Source organism: Notamacropus eugenii, chromosome 2 (genome assembly GCF_028372415.1).
Source record: "Notamacropus eugenii isolate mMacEug1 chromosome 2, mMacEug1.pri_v2, whole genome shotgun sequence".
In the NCBI taxonomy this organism is placed as follows: Eukaryota; Metazoa; Chordata; class Mammalia; order Diprotodontia; family Macropodidae; genus Notamacropus; species Notamacropus eugenii.
Genome location: NC_092873.1, coordinates 384,729,689 through 384,750,363, shown reverse-complemented (window position 1 = coordinate 384,750,363; position 20,675 = coordinate 384,729,689). Strand labels below are relative to the sequence as shown.

Genomic DNA, 20,675 nt, shown 5'->3' with positions numbered 1-20,675 from the left:
GCAGTGGGCACACCCCAATAAACTGTCGTGGAAGGGGGGCTAAGCCAGGTTGAGGGTAAGCAACAGACCTCAGTTCCGTTGGTGACTTAGGGGAATGTCTACCCCCAAAACACATACTTCCCCCCTGCAGAGTGGGCAGATGAGAACAGTTTGTTCCGATGGCCACGGAGGCAGCTGAAGCAAGTGCTATGGGGCACTTATAGCTTGGTCAGACATCAAAGGCACCAAGTCATTCTGACTTATGTCCTGGACTTGAATAACTCAGGAGGAGAGAGTGAGGCTGCAACTCTGAGAAGCTTGGCCTCACTTAAATCCAATTCACACACAAGTCAAGACATCACCCCATGATGTCATTGGTCTTCTTCAAGAACAAAGGACGAACTGCGGCAATTAGGGCAGGGCATCTGGTCAGTTGCCCGAGGTGGGGAAATTTGCCCTAGGGCTGGAGATTTATTTATTTATAAAATTAATTTTTAGTTTGATTCACATCCTTTCCCTCCCACATCCCTTTGTCCCAAATTGAGGAAGTAAGAAAAATAAAATCCTTGTCATAGACATGTGTAGACAAACAAAACAAATTCATGCATCAGCTGTATCCAAACCGTATGTCTCAACCTGTACTTAGAGTCCACTACCTCTATTAGGAAGTAGACAACATGTTCCTTCTTGAGTCGTCTGGAATTGTGATCAGAGTTCTTGAGTCTCTTGGACTTGTCATTATAATATTGATGTTATTGTACATATTGTTCTCCTGGTTCTGCTCACTTAACTCTGTATCAATTCATTCAAGTCTTCCCAGGTTTTTCTGAAGTTATCCTTTCATTATTTCTTATCACACAATAGTATTCTGTCACTTACATATACCATAACTTGTTCAGTCATTCCTCAATTGATGGTCACTCCCTTCTTCTGATTATTTGCAGGGCTGGAGATTTAAAGGACTCTGATAGGAAGAAGGCAAGAATGGGGTGTTGGTGATGGGGTTGGGGCAGTGAAGGGCCTCTGACTCTGCTGAGAGGCTGGTCCTGGGTCATAGCGAGGCAGAGGCCACCTTTCCTTCTTAGCTGCTTGTCCTGAGCCATAAGTCCAAAGAGCATTGTCCTGATGTCCCCATACTTCTGTGTACCTTTATCCTTGAAGGATACCAAATGCTGAACATAAATAGTTAGGAGAAACAGGTTGGATTAGTGGAACAGATTAGGTACAAATTACATTATAGTAAATGACCATAGTAATCTAGTATATGATGAACACAAAGATCCAAGCTTTTAGAACAAAAACTCATTATTTGACAAAAACTTCTGGGAAGACTGGAAAATAGTATGGCAGAAACTCGGTATAGACACAACATCACACCGTATACCAAGATAAAGTCAAACTGGGTACGTGATTTACACATGAAAGGTGATACCATAAGCAAATTAAGAGAGTATGGAATAGTTTGTTAGATTTATGGACAAGGGAGGAATTTAAGACCAAGGAAAATATGTAGAACATTACAAAATGCAAGATAGGTCATCTTGATTATATAAAATTAAAAAGGTTTTGCACAAACAAAACAAATGCAACCAAAATTATAAGGAAAGCAGAAAACTGGGTGAAAATTTTTCAGCAGGTTATCTCTGATAAAGGCATCATTTCTCAAATATGTAGAAAATTGAATTTATTTATTTTGGTTATTATTATGATCACTATCATGAATTTAGAAAAACACAAGTCATTCCCCAATTGATAAATAACCAAAGGATATGCACAGTTTTTAGACAAAGAGATCAAAGCTGTCTTACAGTCATATGAAAAATGCTCTAAATCACTATTGATCAGAGAAATGCAAATTAGAACAACTCTGAGGTATCATCTCACATCTGTCAGAGTGGCTAATATGACAAAAAAGAAAAATGTTGGATGTTGGAGGGAATGTGGGAGAACTGGGACACTAATACACTGTTGGTGGGATGGTGAACTGATCCAATCCTTTTGGAGAGCAATTTGGAATTACACTCAAAGGGCTAAAACTGTGCATACCCTTTGATCTAGCTATATCACTGCTAGGTCTATATCCTCAAAACATCCAAAAATAGGAAAAAGGACCTATTTGTACAAAAATATTATAGCAGCTCTTTTTGTGGTAGCTAAGGATTGGAAATCAAAGGGATGCCTGTCAGTTGGGGAACAAGTTGTGGTATATGATTATAATAGAATATTATTGTGCTGTTAGAAGTGACAAGCAGAATGATTTTCAGAAAAACCCAGAAAGATGTACATGAACTGATGCATAATAAGTGAACAGAACCAGGGGAATGTTGTACACTAACAGCAATATTGTTGGTGCAGAACTGTGAATGATTTAACTATTCTCAGCAATACAATGATCCAACACAATCCCCAAAGTCTAATGATGAAGCATACTGTCTGCCTACAGAGAAAGAACTGATATTGATTGAATACATACTGAAGCATGCTATTTTTCACTTTCTTTCATTTTTTCTTTTCTTTCTGTACAAAATGACTGATATTGAAATGTTTTATGTAATTGAATATGTATAATCTAGATCTGATTGTTTACCATCTGGGAGCAGGGAGATGGATGGATGGAATTTGGAACTCAGAACTTTAAATGAAAATGTTACAAGAAAGTAAAAAAAAAAAAAGAAATGGTGTAAGAGATGTGATTGATTTCACATCCATTTTCAGCCCCTTCCCCCAAAGCCTCTAACTGTAAGGGTTGTCACATCATTTCCCATACTGGAGCCATTTTGAATGTCAAACATCAAGAAATAAGGAACTTTAGTCCACAATTGTCAAGAATAATTAGTTTATTCTGCAAGTTACCAAGTGGTCTGTTCCTCAGGGGCAGCAGCCTAATGTTCTCTTGGGAGTTTCTGGCCTTTTACTGCTAAACCTCATAGAATTGTTTCTAAGCCCTTTCTTAGTATGATGTATACCTCAGCACCTGGCCAACCTCACCCTTTCTGGGTCATTTCTTATTACTACTTGCAGTGTTAAAGAGTGGTGTTTTCTGAGCATTTCTCAATCTTAGGGGTACATACCCCATTTGGGGTTCCCTTACCTGGCTGACCATAAATACTGATTGAGCTCTACTAGGCTCCCTGTTATAGGATTTATTGGAATTCAAGGGAAGTTTCATTCTTACCACCTACCCTTAATAGGAATTTTGTAGTCTATTTAAGAAGCCACACACACAGAAAACATTTAGAAAGGTATTCAAAACAGTATTTAATTAAATAATAATACTAACTTTAAGTGCATTGGGAATTTGAAGAAACAAATGATTAAAGTGAGTTTTAATATCAGTTAAAATTTTATAGAAGAATGAATGGAAGAATGAAATGCGCTGAGTAGGAAGTTGGTTTAGGAGGGATAAAGGATCTTCTAGATTGAGGAGAGCAGTATAAACAGAACCAGAGATGGAAATGAGCAGCTTTCTCCATCTGCATAATGGAAATAATAACATTTTTACAGCTTACCTCATAGGGATTGTTATGACAGAAGTCCTTTGTAAACCTTTAGGTGCCAGAAATATGAGTATTAATCATCATTATTATTATGTCCATGGTCACTCACAGCTGAAAGGGCCACCTCAGAAGTGTTTGTGAGTTCTATTCATATCTGAAATAGGAATTTTCCCTATTACATCTTCAGGCAGTTAGCCAGGTTCTGTTTGAAAATCACCAATGAGGGGAAGCTTACCATCTCCTGAGGAGTTAATTCCATTACTGGGTAACTCTTTCAAATGGTATCTATCTGCCTGTACCTTCCCCTAACCCAACTCCCTAAACCACAGGTCCTAATCCTTTCCTCAGGGGCCAGGTAGACTTAAGTCATTCCGCTTTTCTACACACCAGGTAGTTCCTTTTGGTGATCATAACCTTCCTGAGTCTTTCTGTCTCTGGGTTAAACATTCCCAGTTTGCTCACCCAGTCCTTAGATCAGATGACATCACGTCTAGTCCCTTCATCTTCTCATTCTCTCTCACCTGACGATACTCTGTCATGTCAGTGTTTTTTCTTCTACGTGTACTCAAGAGGGAACATTCTATATAGTACTCCTAATCTAGTGTGACAGCTCAGAAGAGCTTCCATCCTCTGAAAACCATGCACCTGTTAATGGTGCCTTTAATACATTAACATATTAGGCTCCCCTATAACACTGTTTACTCACATTGAACTTGCAGTCTGTTCATTAAAACTCCCATATCCTTTCCTGTTCAACCACATCTCCTATTTCCTGGCCTTGGATAATTTATTTTTCTTAACTTAAGTACAGGGTTTGAAATTGAATAAAAATAAAAATGATCTCATTAGTTCTTGCCTGTCAAGATTCTTTGGACTCTGATTCCGTTTGTTGTCTAACATGTTAATATTAATAATAACTTCCACCTAAATTACTTTAAGATTCCTATGGGTGTCTTCCTCACAATAACACTTTCAAGGGGGAAGTACAAGTATTATCCCATTTTGTAGTTGAGAAGAAAGGAGCTCTGAGGTTAAGCATGGTTACACGCTATGTTAGGTGTTGAAGTTGGGCCTCAAACTTGAATCTTCTTACCCCAGCTTCAGTGTTCTTTCTGCTAATTTAGCTATGCTTTATGGCTTTGTGGGAACTGCAGATTTGATGAGTACACCACCTATGGCTTCATCTAAATCACTGATGAAAATGTTCAACAAAACTTTAGTGACACCTCCCTTGAGACCTCCTCAGGTTGACATATATCAATTGATTGACACTGTAATTTACATTTAATTTGCTTTCATTCAAATATGTATCCTTGAATAAAGGCCATAGGCATTATTGAAAGGGGTTAAGGGGAGGATGCCATTAAGGGAATGGCTGAGTTTTGAACTGTTCTGAATAAGGAGGAATTGTTCCACTATCTGGAGGCTCCATATTGGTGACTGCATCTGTTTTCCACCATTGTGAGAAATAACAGAAGGATACTGTCCTAGTGGTGGATTCACAGGCCTTTGTCTTAGAATAAGGTCTTAGAGATCATCTGATTCACCCCGTTCTTAAAGAGTAGGAGGAGGAAACTGAGCTCTATGAAAGGTTTTACAGTCAGTCAGTGGTCAAATGAGGAGAAAACTCTCTTGGTACAAGGGAAAGAACGTTAGACCAGTAGCCAAGAGGCTTTAGTTCTGCTTCTAGCCCTGGCCCTGCTACTGACTGACTGTGTGACCTGCTTAGACCAACATACTTTTCATAATTCCAAATTCAAAGAGATTACTTTATAGGAGATGAGATACTTATCATTTAACAAAAATTAACTCTGCCAGTGTCCTGTAAATTCTGGGAACCAAGCTTTTATCTGCCATATTTACCATGAACATTTTTTCCCATTCAATTGCCTTGCTCTTTATTTTAGATTGTTATTATTATTATATGTAAACTAAGTATGTGTAATTTTACATAATATAAATACAATAAAGTAACATAATTTATGTATCTACACATATATGTATATACACACAAATACCCATACATATATTTGTTGTTAAGTTGTTTCAGTCATGTGCGACTCTTTGTGTGACTCCATTTTGGGGTTTTCTTGGCCATGATGCTGGAGTGGTTTGCCATTTCCTTCTCCAGCTCATTTTACAGATGAGAAAATTGAGGCAAACAGGGTTAAGTGACTTACCCAGAATCACACCCAGCTAGTAAGTGTCTGAGACCAGATTGGAACTCAGGAAGATGAGTCTTCCTGATTCAAGCATATATGTATATATATCTATATCTAAATCTATACACACACACACACACACACATATGTGTGTTCCCAGGGATTTGTCCCTAGCAATTTTTCCCATTGGGAGACATCTACTTCTTTAAAGTATTGTCAGAGTGATAAAATAGGATGGCCACTTAGAAAATGCTCTTGAATTTGGCTAAAAGGGAAGTCATTAGTGACTTCTAAGGGATTACTTTCAGCAGAGTGGAAGGTGAGGTGGGGGCCCAGTTCAATTAGTCAAGAAGGCAATAGGAAGAGTGCATTTCTCTTTCTCTCTCCACCTATATCTATCTTCTAGTTCTTGTCGGTTATTTATTTCTGTCTCACACTGTGTCTTTGTTTCTCTCTACCTGAAAGGATATGGAGCGAAAGCACCAGGATAAGCTAAAGATGCAGGCCGAGATCAAACGCATCAATGATGAAAACCAGAGGCGAAAGGAGGAATTGCTGGCCCAGGAGAGGTTCGCAGACCAGATGGTGATGGAGTTTACCAAGAAGAAAATGGTGAGGGGACAGGGGTCTGGACAGGAACAAGAGGAGTTAGAGCTAGGGAAAGGCTCAAAGATGGGGATGAGTGAGTTGTGTGAAGGGGATGGTAAGCAGGTTTGCTTGTCTGGATTTAAGGATGTACAGTAGACAATATTCAGACAAAGAGGTGGGGAAATAATGGTGGTGGAGGGCATATGATTGATGGGAGCAGCTTGTAACTTCCTACCAGGAACCATTATGGTAGTTCTGTGTCAGGAAGACAAATTAGGAGAAGAGCCAAGAAGTCTCCAGATAGAAGATGGCCAACTCTTGATTCTGTAGGAATCAATTTTGTAGAGAGGGCCTTAGTTCGTCATCCATTTTGGATGATCCAACTGCTTATTAACAAAGAGTGGCAGGGAAAATAAGAGTATTGGAGAAAACCAAATTAGTTGGTCACTGTCCTACTATTTTTGTTAGTGTCTTGAATGAGGAGATTAAATTGGGAGGAGGAGAGGAAGTCAGTGATTGAGACTTCTAATGTAAATGAAGGTTTTTTTTTTTTACTTTCTTCTGAGAGTATAACACTTGGAGGTATCTCCTTTCACATATGAGATCCCTGAAAAGGTACCCCAGATTTAGGGAATTCTTTGGTCAACATCCATTCAAAATTGTACTTCATGAAACCCTCATGGATGTGTTTCTATTTTACTATCTAGTCAGAGGATACATAGTCCATTGTCCATTACTGCTACACAATTTAGGATTAGAAAATTCCTTGTAAATCCTGTTTAACTCCCATGAGCATCCTAGGCCCTTTCCCCCCAACATCTTTTGAGCATTTTTTCCCCAAAAAATCCACAGGGATTGTTTTGAAGCTAGGGCAATGAAACCCGTCTTCCTGGGCCTGGCACATAGTAGATGCTTAAATGTATGTGGATCGATTGATTAAGATGTCTAATCCATGTAAATCAGTTGCCATGACAAGGGCACCAAATGAGCCTAAAAAGCAGCTTATTCAACAAACATGACTTATTTGCTCAGTAAAGAAGGAAGGCAGCCAAAGACAACATTGGTTTAGGATATAAACATATTTGTACAATATTAGAAAGAAGAAAGATGGAAGATTATGAACAGTTACCTCACAAAAGTGAGAAAAACTATAAAGGGCAAACTCATTTTAAAGAGAATTTGCCAAAAGGTTCAGGTAAGCAAAGTCATCTTGAGGATGTATAAAGAGGAAAGTGAAAGGAGGGTGACAAATAGGAGAAAGAAGGAACAGATTTTTAAAGATTTTTACATCCAGCTTCTTTACATCATCAAGGACAGTATAATCACCATACCACACACTCAAAATCACAGCCTGGGATGTGTTTGTGAAGGATCTAGAAATGGCTTCAAGGAGAAAAAAGGTGGAAAAACATGCTGTATGAGATGAAGTGTACATAGAAGAGGTCTCTGCTGGAGGCAACACTGTTGTAAAGGTGTTGAAGGATCAATTCACAAGGTATTTGAATGAAGAAAAGATACCACAGATGTGGGGGAAAAAAATCTCAGATCTCAATACTTGCAAAAAAGGAGACTTAAGAAAGCATCCATAACTACTGAACCGTATGCCAACTTTGCCTTTTATACCTACTTTTTTAGGTGAAATTTTTATGAGAGACATGTACACACATGATGAGGATACAGAACAGGCATACTTTTGTAAGTCTAACATCTGCAGGAGACCACCATTTCTACTATCACACAATTGATGTAAAGAATAAAAGTTTCTACTGGACTTTTTAACTGATGCTCTTTAAATATTTTGATTTGGTAGGGAAAATTCCCCCTTAAAGATTTTCTTCTAACAAAGTTTCTCCCTTCTGTACTTCAGGATCCATTAAGAGCTATTGCAGCATACATAATCTTATTCAATGACCCTCTGATCATAAATATTATGTGACACATCTAACAGGGAGACACATGCTTATTTATATCTGTCCAGTCTGTCTGTAGACTCTCTGTACAGTCTGTGTCTTTGTTCCCTCCACTATGCCTTTGAACTCTTCTGGACTGTGGGCTCCCACCGTAACTGTCACTGGTACTATTGACAGGCTTAACAATTTAAATTCTCTAGGGGCATGACCAATTTTTTTCTTTTCCATTATCCAGGCTTCCATTAATTCTATCATGGGAATGTTCCATTTCTTAAGGAATCACAGTGTTAACACATTGACATCTTGTCATCTATGATTATATCTTGTATACTAAACTGAGATGGAGTTGGGGGAACCTATACACCCTTCTTTCTACTCCTTACATGTATGTGAACAGACAGTGCAAATAGATAAGTTGGACCCAGAATTAAAGAGGAAGGGGACAGAGAACTGTGTTCAGCAAGATTGCAAAGCTTCTTTAATGATTCCAGATTTCTTCCTGAAACAAATGCCCATCTTTTTGAATAAACCATAAATAGTAAATAGTCACTTGTTTGGTTGCAAATTAGAGAACATCACTGTCTCTAAAAGAATTAAAAATGAGTATCAGCAGGGGACAATGGAGAGGCATAATGGTGGGAATGAACAGGCTCCAAAATATAGCAAACAAGGCCCTTCAAAGGTGACCTGGAGTAGGGGAGAGAAGCTAGGTCTGGAATGTCATTGATACAGGGAATTCCAAGATGAGGGGACTGTTCTATCAACTTGCCCAGGATCACCCAGTCAGTACGAATCAGAGGAGAGTCTTCCTGGTACTGAGGGTGACTCTCTATGTACCATTCTGCATTGCCTCTCTAGTCAAGGATATAAGGGTTAAGGGATATCACCAGGAAAATTTAGGATTGAAAAAAGGTGGGCTGCCCATGTGATGAGAGCATGGTAGATATATGGTAGATAGCCTCATGAAATCAGAAGAAAGTGAGAAAGTCTGCCCCTCCCATGCTCACTGGACACCCTTCCTCCACTTCCTAACCATGTAAACTTCTGGTAGAACATAGATGAGCAAACATGAATAGGCTGTGGTCTATATCAGTGAAGAGAATGTCCACATAGGTGAGATCTCAGCTCCTTTTGAATATTGCGTCTCTATCTTCCACTGATGTTGGTAATTAAGAGCTGGTGGTGTTGTTATTTTTCTATACAGCTTTGTCTTGGGTGAGATCATGGGATTTAGTGCTAGAAGGTGTCTTAGGGATCATTAGTCGAACACCCTCGTTGACAGATGAGGAAACTGAGGTCCAAATTGGTGAAGGCTAAGGTCACGCAAATAAGAGCAGAGATAGAATTTGAACTTGGGTTTTCTGATTCCAAATCCAGGACTTTCCTCTAGACCACAATGCTTCTCCAAGGTGTAGATTTCCTAATCCCTTTGACAACGATCCCCTCTCTCGGCTTCCATCACCATGGAAACATGCCCAATATGTTGAATTTTGTATTAGAGGCTATAAAAAAGTAAAAGATTCAGAGAACATAGAGCTCTCCTAAGGAGCACTTAAAACATGGTCAAGACAACACTCTCAAAGAAACATAAAGAAATAGATTAATATGGCAATGTAATATATTAAAATGCAAAAAGTTTTCTAAAGGAACAGGGAATATGAATGAATAGAAGCTATCAGGACAGAGATCAACCCCATAAAGCTTCACAGAGGTGAATTGTGAGCAAGACTTGGAAGGGAGGGAGGAACATGTGTTTCTGGAAGGTGCCCAAGGTCTGTGTTCATAAGTCCCTTGAGGGAGAAAAAGACTGTGCTATGTATACTTCTTTATATTCTGACAATATCCAGCACAGGGTTACGCACATGGTAAGTATTGTTGTTCAGTCATTTCAGTTGTGTCTGACTCTTTGTGACCCCTTTTGTGGTTTTCTTGGTAACTATCCAGGAATGGTTTGGCATTTCCTTCTCCAGCTCATTTTACAGGTTGAGGAAACTGAGGCAAATGGGGTTAAGTGACTTGCCTAGGATTACATAGCTAGGAATGTCTGAGGCTGGATTTGAACTCTGGAAGATGAGTCTTCCTGACCAGTGCTGGTACTCTCTCCTGTGCTCTGTCTGTGTTCATCCTTCATTTTCGAAGAAGACTATGACTGTCAATATCGAATGAATGAGTGCTTTTTATGATAGCTCAGAGTTGGAAGCATTTGATTAGTGTATAGAGGTGGGAAGGATGCTTAAGTAATAGATATACTTACCTGAAACAGAGTTTAAAGGGCATACTACCTGAGACTTGTAGGTGGTGAGTGGTAGAGGGGTAGAAACACTGATGCTGACGTTATATTGAATCTGGGGTTGATAGCACTGAGTAAGGAGCGGCTGATCCAGGTATTAAGCAAGAGAAGGTGGAACACATGTGAAGAAGGCCATAGCAAGATTAGGTCCCATTCATGTAATGCTTTACAGTTTAAAAGAGTACTTTCATCACAGTAACACTCTAAGGTAGATAGTCCTCATCCACTTACTAATTTTCTACTACTACCCCTTCCTACTTTGCACTCTGCAGTCCAATGACACTGGCCTCCAGGCTGTTCCTCCAACTAGACACTCCATTTCCTGACTCAGGGCATTTTCACTGGCTGTCCGTGTGCCTGAAGAGCTCTGTCAGTCCTCCTCCTGATGTCCTTGGCTCCCTTCAAGTCTCAATTAAAATCCTACCTTCTATAAGAAATCTTTCCCAATATCCCTTAATGTTAGTGTCTTCCTTTTGTGGATTATCCTCCACTGATCTTATATAACTTGTTTGCATGTAATCTCCACCGTTAGATCATGAGCCCCTTGAGAAGAGGGACTGTCTTTTACAACTTTCTTTGAGTTTCCAACATTTGGCACAGTGCTTGTCACGTGGGATATCCTTAATAAATACTTGTGGACCATCTGACTGACTAGCTGTGTGACCCTGATTAAGTAAGTTAATCTCTGTCTCTTTCATTTTCCTCTTCTGTAAAATGGGAATAACAGTAGAGTCTGCCTGTCAGGGGTGTTGTGAGGATCAAATGGGATAGTCATTGTCAAGTGCTTGGTGCCCCATAGGTGCTGTACAAATGCTAGCTTTTATTGTTGTTGTCATTCTAATTTCACAGATGAGGAAACTGAGGATCCGAGAGCTTAAATTATTTGCCTGAAGTCACAGAGCTAACATGTAGCAGAGTTTAGACTCGAATCCAGGCCTTTTATGTCCAAGTACAGGGGTCTTTCCATGACATTTCGTTGCCTTTGATTCTTGTTACTATGTTTAAAAAAGATGGGAGAACAGGTGGAATTGGGGAAGAGGTTGAAGGTATGTAGACTGGCAAAGCAATTATTTATATACACACATACACACATATACATTTACACACATATATACATACACATACATATATATACACACACATACATACATACATACATACATATATACACACACACACACACCATTGCATCCTGGGCCATCTCTAGTCGTCCTGATGAATATCAGGCCACTGGACCCAGATGGCTCAGGAGAAGAAAGTGAGGTTGGTGACCTTGCACAGCCCTCCCCCACTCAAATAAAAGTCAACTACAGGTCATGTCATCATCTTGATGTCATGGTCCTCTTCCAGAATGAAGGACAAACACAACAACAACACACACACACGCACATACATGCAAATACATATATATGTATTTACTCTTTGTGTCTCACAGGAAGACACACACCCACATACATAAAATAACTTTAAGATAATGTACAAGAAAATGTACGAGAGAAATATAGTGAAAGAGTTAAAATATTATTCTGGATGATGGGGAGAGTGTCTATGCAAAGAAGAGCTTATGAAAGATTTCATAGATATAGTGGAAGTAAATATTAAATGACAGGTCATTTTCTCTGACCTCAGAACACTCTACCCTGGGCACCTGTGTCTTATACCATCCAAGTAACAGCATGACTTTTTTATTGAGACTGCTAAGGGGTTCTTTCAACTACTGTCTGTGACAAAAGGATCAGAGAAGTTGGTCTTAACATTGATGGACACTCAAGTCCATTGAAAGGAACGTTCTTGCCCCCAAGGTCCTTGTCACTGTCTGATTATTCAGTGTTAGATACTGATTTGATTGGGAATTATCTGAATGAAGAGGCACCAATATCTGCTTTTCATCTGCATTCTAAGAACCATGGGCCTCTTCCATCTGATGCAGCTGAAACCTTCCATATATGTTGATAGGAGCTTCCATGTATTATATGATGTGAGCTCTGTGAGTGCTTAGCACAGTACTTTGCAAATGGTAAGCACTTAATAAATGTTTGGTTGATTGATTCATTCATTTATTGGGCTATGGACAGGTCAGTTATATTTGGATGTTTGGCAGTAGCTTTATCCAAGCCCCAGAGTACTTCTAAGAACCATTAGTCATTGATCAGCACCATTAGTGAACACCAACTGGGTGTAAAACCTTAATTAGATGCTATAGGGAAACAGAAAATTTTGAGGAATTATGACTTCTACCATGGTAAGACACAGGTAATATGGACATAAGGATATTCACAGAGGTCTGAATAGGTAGCATATAAAGGCTATGGAAGTTCTCTGCAGGGAGAGCTTGCCAACTTGCCAAGAACAACCCAACCCAAGAGGAGCAGCCCTTGGAGAGATGGCCTTGGGGAACAGTTAGCTCCTTGTCCACTATTATAGCATGAACACTTAATACAGGCTTCTATTTTCATTACTTACATACCTGGCTATTTCTTAGACAAGTGGAAATTGCCCCATGGGAAAATTGGGTGACGGGGAAGACAAACCAGCACTTCCTATGCTTTTGCAGAAGTGAAAGAGGAGATCCCCCTGGCAGAGTGGCCTGATCCATGTCTCAGAGGGCATTCATGGCTGTCTGAAAGACCAGGGCTATATAGTATGTCTTGTTTCCCATGGCCTTTTCTCTCTTTTAGGCCCGAGAAGCAGAATTTGAGGCTGAGCAAGAAAGAATACGAAAAGAAAAAGAGAAGGAGACAGCTCGACTGAGGGCCCTGCAAGAGAAAGCCCAGGACTACCAGGCAGAGCAGGTACCTGCCCCTCCAGGCTGCTCCTTGGGCGGCCAGTGAAGTGGACTTCAGGGAAAGGCCTAACCAAAGTGTCCAAAGTTCTCTGCAGATTTGAGCAGTACAGAGCTAAGTGGGGACTTGCCTTCAGGGGTAGAGGTTGAAGAAGAGGTATTTGGGGGATTTATATTCATAATGCATATATATGTATATATGCACACATATATATGTATAAACACATATATACATACATACATATGCATATATATGTATATGCATACATACACATGTCTGCAGAGAGGGATGTATTCACTCTTTCATGATCAGGAGTCACATCTCTCTCTGTCTGCATCATACAACATAAGGGTGTCCTTCCCCTGCCCTGCTTGGGTGGAAGACAGGCTACACATTAAAAATCACTTTCTGATGGACGAATGTCAGCTACTCAATCAAGGGAGGCTGTAGGCCTCTTCATTAATAGTATTTTAAAATAGGAATAACCTCAGGGGTAGGAAATAGACCAGGTGACCTCTCAAGCTACTTTCTGATCATTAAATGAGATCTATTCTTTTCCTCGAATCTCTTGCTGCTAGAGAAATTCTTTGGGTTTCTCAAGGCAGAAGGTGATAGGAAGACCAGAAGTTGATGATTCCTAAGGGAATGGTGTAGGGGATTGGTTTCCCACTTTTTGATTTATGGAAGGAGTGGTAGAGTGAGTGGAGGAGTCAGCCCCAGAGTTCTTTGAGGGAGCTGATTCCAGCTGTACCAGGGAGGCAGGGGGATTGTATAGGGAGACCTGTTTCCCCATGCAACCTAAACTACCCTGTTTTCCATACTCCTGACTTCAGTTGAGTGGGTTTAGGAATTTTTTTAATCCCTCCAGTTACCTGGCACAGCACCCACCCTTGTTGAGCCACCTCTTTCCCTTCTTCCAGGATGCTCTGCGGGCCAGGCGCAATCAGGAAATGGCAGAAAGAGAATGGCGCCAGAAAGAGAAGGAGAATGCCCTAAAGAAAGCGGAAACCGAGGCAATGCTGAAACAGAGCCGGCTGGAGCAGATAGCCTTCAAGGAGCATACTGTGGCTGTGCAGGTGCAGCGGGATCGAGATGAGTTTGAGAGGATCCTCAGGTAAACTGGCCTTGGCTTTACCCCTGGGTGTAACAAGGGTCAATTAACTAAAGAAAGGATATGGGGTGGGTGGGGTAAGGAGGGAATGGAGGAGAAGGCTATGTAGCTACAGTTAGACAGGAAATTACTTTAGGAGTTGTCTAGTCCAGGAATGGGGAACCTGCAGCCTTGAGGCCACATGTGGCCCTGTAGGTCCTCAAGTGTGGCCATTTGACCAAATCCAAAGGACCTAAAGTGATTCAGTCAAAGGGTCTCACTTGAGGACCTAGAGGGTCACAGATGACCTCGAGGCCGCATGTTCTCCACCCCAGGTCTAGTCTAACCCCCTAGTTTTATAGATGAGGAAGCAATGACTTGCCCAGATTCATTCCAGTGATAAGTGGAAGAGCTAGGATTTGAATCCAAGATCTCTGCCTCCAAATACAAAGATCTCCCCTGCTCCCCCCAACTGAACCGTGTTGTTGAAGGTAGAGTAATCTCACCCACTGGCAGGATTCTCATCTGTCTGGGTCAGCCCTCATTCCTTTCTTAAGGTCATTAAGATGATTTTACAAAGGGGGAAGGAGGTGGGATGGGAGAAAGCATTTATTAAGTACCTACTAGGTGCCAGGCACTTGCTAAGTGCTTTACAGATATTATCTCATTTGATCCTCACCACAATCCTGTGAGGTAGGTACTGTTGTTATCCCCATTTTACAGATGAGGAAACTGATGCAAACAGAGGTGAAGTCACTTGCCCAGAGTCACACAGCTAGGAAGCAACTAACTGTGTGACAAAGTTTCTTCTTAGTCAAGGACCTGTGAGAGTTAACAAAATTGGAATAATTCACCTGGAAGGAGACGTGGTTGATAAGAGGGAGATGACTTTTCACAGCAAGAGTAGTTCTTAATTTCCACAGGGGGAAAGGAATGAAATTGTAGCAGAAACAGTTTGTCAGACATAAAGAAGGGGCAGTTAGGTGGCACAGTGGATAGAGTGAGGGGCCTCGAGTCAGGAAGACTCCTCTTCCTGAGTTCAAATCTGGCCTCAGACACTTCGCTAGTTCTGTGACCCTGGGCAAGTCACTTAACCCAATTTGCCTCAGTCCTCGTCTGTAAAATGAGCTGGAGAAGGAAACAGCAAGCCATTCCAGTACCTTTGTCAAGAAACCCCCCAAAGTGAGGTCATGAAGAGTTGGAAACGACTGAAATGACTAAACAATAACAGATACAAAGAACCTCATGATCCTTAGGGCTGTAAAACATTGATTCAGGGGACCAGGAGGCCACCAGATTTAAAGCTGAATGGTAGCCCAAAGATCGTTTATCAAAGCCTTCTTTTTGTAGATGAATAAAGTGAGACGCAGGAGGGAAGAATGACCTGGCTGAGGTCTTACCAATATGAGTGAAGGTTGAGTGCCCTCACGTAGGGAACTTACTCTTCGAAGAGTTTTCTTAGCAGTGTTTTTGTTTCGGCCCTGAGACTTCATTCCTATAGGGAGCTCTCAGTGAACAAATTGTCTCCACAGATGCAAACTGGCAAGCCATGTATAACTTTCATCTTAAAGCTTTTGTGTGGTGCACTGAGAACTTAAATGACTTAGCTGTGGTTACTTAGTCAGTATGTGTCAAATATAAAACCTGAATCAACCATGCCTTCATGACTCCAAGATTTGTCCTCTCTCCATCATATTATATTGCCTCTCTTAAATATTTTAAGTGTGTTAGGCTTGAAAAAGCTTTGTGAGGTCCACACCATTTTTTGGTGGACCTATATTTCCCAAACCTCTCTGATTTCCCATGGTTACTGCTGCTCTACATCTCCCTAGGCTAAATCATCTTAATTCCTATAGGACTAAATGATCAAATGTTAACATCATTTCTGTATTTCCTCAGCACCTAGCAAAGTGGATTATGCAAATTGGCCCTTAATAAATGGTCATTGAATGAATTGAATTAGTGTATAAAGTCAAGAGCCCTTGGTGGACTGGACATAAGGAGACACACAGATGACATCACATCCTTGAGAGGAGGGGGTCTACGAATGTGGGTTTCTGAGATGAGTGAAGAGGGTCAGTTAGAACGTGGGAGTTGCCTGAGAGTCAGTAACCCTCTGGTGGCAGGCTCCCATCCCCCAATAAGTCCTACCTCTGCCTGCCTTCAAATCGAAGGGTTCAGAGACAGCAGATCGAGAAGGAACGTGTGGAAGAAGAGAAGAAAGCCCAGGAGCGCCTGCTCCATGCAAATGAATTGCGACGTCAGGTACGAGAGAATCAGCAGAAGCAGGTGCAGGAGCGGGTTGCCACTTTTGAAGAGGGCCGGCGCCTCAAAGAAGAGGCCCAGAAGCGGCGGGAACGCATCAATGACATCAAGAGAAAGAAGATGGAAGAGCTGAGGTGTGTCTGTGGCCCAAGTCCTATTTCAGTCTTCCTGGCCCTTGGTGAGGATGTCATGAAGGGTGGGAATCCTCCCGGGGCCCAGAGTGAGAGACAATGACCCCAAAGCAGGGAGCCAAAGGGGGAAATTCCTTTGAATTGGGAAGGAGGTGAGGGCATGGGGCACTGTCCCAGAACCCAGAGTTGAGGAGTTGGGGAATTGCCCCAAGTTGAAAGGTATGTACAGAAAGGGGAATTACTAAAGGACTGGCAAATGAGGAAGGGCAAATGGGCTGGGGTGGGCCAGAGTAGGTGAAAGCTTAGGGAGGACTCTCCCCTAAATTGGGAGGGGAGGGAGGAGAATTGTCTCAGAGGTAAGAGGAGGTGGGAGTCAGGATGTTCCAGAACTTCTGGGACAGGGTGGCGGGGGAGGAGGCTGACTTTCTAGATCCTTCCTAAGAGGGAATTTGGAAGCCTTTATGTGAGCTTCTCCTAGGCACACTCAAATCTCCTGACTCCATGCTTTTGTTCTGGCTAGGTAGGACATCTTTCTGACTATCCCCCTAGTGCTAGTGCCTTTGCTCTGAGATTCCCTTCCACCTCTCCTGTATGTGTCATATGTATTTCTATGTTAGTCTCTGTCATTAGAATGTGAGCTGCTTTGGAACAGGACTATCTTTCTGCCTTTCTTTGTGTCTCCATCATGTAGCACAGTGCCTGGCCCATAGCGCACCATCAGTGCTTGTTAATGGACTGACTGACCCTTTCCTGAGCCCCTAACCCCACTTCCTGCTGTCTGTGGCCCCTCATTGTCTGCCCTTTCTCTGACCCTCCCCGGCTTTCTCTCTGCAGAGCCACGGGCCTCCCGGAAAAGTACTGCATCGAGGCAGAGAGGAAAGGCAATATTCTGCCAGCCACCTCGGTGAGCTGAGTGAAGGAGCTGCAGATGGGCTTTTTCCTAGGCCCCCACCAGGGGCTGCCTCTGACTTTTACTCCTTGGTTTCCGCTATTGCTGCTGACCCAGAGAATTTAAAAATAGAGATTGAATTTATTACACTTCTGTTCAAATTCATTCCTGACTTTCTCTCCATGGGGCTGAGGCCTGACGTTGTTCTAGATCCATCAGTAGGTTCCAGAGATGTAGAAGAGCGTGGTGGCAAGGTGATGTCTCTCGGTGTTTTCCTCCCCCTTCCACCCATAAGTACCCAAGGAATCCAGATATCCTTTTTTGTGTGTCCCCATAAGAGGAAAAAGATAGCACCTCATGACCAACTGGGCTGTGAGAGTGATGTGTGGTACTGGGTGTGGGTGAACCAGCCAGAGCAGGGGACAGCCATGCCCTGACTCATGTTTGATTCCTCTGGGACATCAACAGGGCCACCCCCAGCAGGATGCTCCTTCTGTGGAGTTCTCTGCTCACTGCCACAGCTGAGAAAGAAATGCTGTGTGAGAGAGGGATGAGGGGAAGAGGGGTTGGGGAGGAGGGGCCTTGGTCCAAGGCAGGGCTATCCCTTTGTACACACCCATCAGTCAGACTGCATCTATGATATGGGATGGTTGGGGATGAATCCTGACTCCTTTTCCCTCAGCCCTCCCCTGCCAGAGTCCTTTCAACTTCAGGCAATACCACAACACAGACATTGCCTCGCCCTCCCTGTCCCCTATAACAAGGCACACCCAGAGCCCCAGTACTCCTCACCCCACCCTGCCCCAACCCCCCTCACCGAAACAGTTCTCTTTACCTCATTTGCCTAACTCCATTCTCCTTACCTTAGTCCACATCCAATCACCCCAATAAACATGGTTCCCCTTAGCCCATTGATCTGCCTCGCTTTCCTCACTCTGGTCTACTCTTACCTTGCCTTTCAGCCCCTTCCTAGCCCATTGTCTTTGACTCAAGGATGTGGTTAATATCACTATCTCAATGTTAATATCAATATCAATACCTCACCCCAATGCCCATCCTCCCACCCCATGACCACAAGTATATTATAAAAACCTGGGCTAGAGTCACTGGCCTGACTATCCTCCCCTGGAAGAAGAGAGCTGTCATCTTCCCCCCTCCCCCCAACCCAGTGAAGTCTCATTCCCAGGTTTGGGGCCCAGCCTTGTCTCCCTGATGGGCCCTGCAGCCATCAAGGTGGAGGGCGGCTGCTGGGTGCGTCCTAGGTGTTTACAATGCCAAGTTACAAGGGCCCTGGGCAAGAGTCTCCTTTTCATGGGGCCTGGCAAGAGTCAGCAAGCTGCTTCCTCAGCTTCCTCTTCCTCAGGTACCTTCCCCACTGCAGAAGAGAGGAGGGCCTGGTCCTGCCCAGGCTCCTGGGAAGAAGGCAGAACCACCAATCTATCTTCACCATTTTTATGTTGAGTCCTTCTTCCCTAGACCTCCCTCTTACCTTTCCTTAGAAAGGATGCAACTCACACCCCTGATTCTTTTGTCATCCCCTTCCCTTGTTGGATTCTGATATCACTCTGAGCATCAGCTAAACACACAACAACTTGTGCCTGTATCCATTCAGACCTAGGGGAGATCTGCCCTCATTTTACCAAGGGGATCAAGAGACCCTGTGCTCAGGGTCAGCTTAACCCCAATCTATTCATCTTGAAAATGGGATGGGAAGCCAATGGGGCAAGGAGAAGTCCTTCTCTACCACATATAGGATCTCCTAGAGGAGTCTTGAAGTCATGGAGAGGGATAGTCCCAATTTACGAACTTGTAAGAGGTAGACATACTATATATGAAAATAGATTCACACAGGGGAATTTAGAAAGTGCCTTCCTTGAAACAACCCTGACATAAAGGAGGGAAGAACCTTGGCTTGTGCATTTTGATTTTAGTCAAGAACTAGAAGGGTTCTTAGATAATTTCAAATAATCTATAAAGATGAGGAAACTGAGGCCTAGACAAGGAAAGTGACTTAACCAAGGTCATAAAGCTAGTTAATAGTGTCAGAGCTTAGACTAGAAACCAAGTGTCTTTACTTGTCCTCCTCTTCGTATTTTTTGGGTACCTGCTTTGCAGAAAGCTGTGAGAAAGAATCTCAAGATGTGTGCCATGTTGTCCCTGGCCTCTCAGGCCAGAAAAATCTGGAAAGACTTATGTGAATTGATGCTGAGCAAAGTGAGCAGAACCAGGAGAACACTGTATACAGTAACAAGGATTTTACATTCTAGTTGGAATGTAGGCATAAAAGGAGAAATATTAATCCAAGGTTGCATATGTCAGCCATGTGTTAGAGGCAACCAAGGAGCCCAGGTTATATTTATATGGGTGTTTAGCACCCTTCACAAAACTCGAGACCTGCTGAGAAACTGGAAAAATACACCCAGCTGGACAGTTTGTCACTTGCAACCATTATGAGGGGCTCTTAACCTTTTGTGTATCCTGAACCTCTGGCAATTTGGTGAAATGTATAGAGGATGTTTTTAAATGCATAAAATAAAATACGTAGGATCATAAAGGAAACTGATTATATCGAAATATACTTAAAATATATATTTTTTAAAAGTTCACAGATCCCAGGTCAAGAACTTAGATCATGAAAACCTTTTTTTTAAAATCTAGGTTTTATTTTACTTTTTTCAATTTTCCAGCACTAATTTTCTTTCCTACCATCCCCTGTTTCCAGTATGGAAAAAAAAATAATGCACCCCACAAAACTCTTGTCAAATATGCATATTCAACCAAAACAAATTCCTGAAGTGGCCATGTCCAAAACCATCTCATTCTGCCTCTTGAGTCCTTCCCCTCTGGGTAGGATACCGTACAAAGGACTTTCTAGCTGGAAAACCTAGGATGCAATCTATTTTTCTCATAGTAGTACTATGTGCCAAGTGATATGCAAATTAGAATTACAGCTCTTAGAGATTTAAAACTAAGGTGTTTCTGTTTTTTGCTATCTGTGCCTTTGGGCAAAGAAAGCAAGTACTGAAGTGAACACCTCTTCATAGACATGATGGGGGTGTTTAAATATAGGGGAATTTCATGCCACCTTTCC

At 42.0% G+C, this 20,675-nt stretch overlaps 1 protein-coding gene across 1 annotated transcript in view; it reads left to right on the top strand.

Moving 5' to 3' along the window:
- The window catches only part of CFAP45 (cilia and flagella associated protein 45), a 48,309-nt gene extending 30,578 nt beyond the window's left edge, over positions 1-17,731 (top strand). Inside the window, exons 8-12 of the mRNA XM_072647368.1 lie at positions 6,104-6,250; positions 13,105-13,218; positions 14,130-14,323; positions 16,474-16,698; positions 17,530-17,731. Coding sequence (XP_072503469.1) covers positions 6,104-6,250; positions 13,105-13,218; positions 14,130-14,323; positions 16,474-16,698; positions 17,530-17,608 — 759 coding nt within the window. The 3' untranslated portion in view covers positions 17,609-17,731. The remainder of the gene's footprint in view (positions 1-6,103; positions 6,251-13,104; positions 13,219-14,129; positions 14,324-16,473; positions 16,699-17,529) is intronic.
- The last annotated feature ends 2,944 nt before the right edge of the window (positions 17,732-20,675 follow it).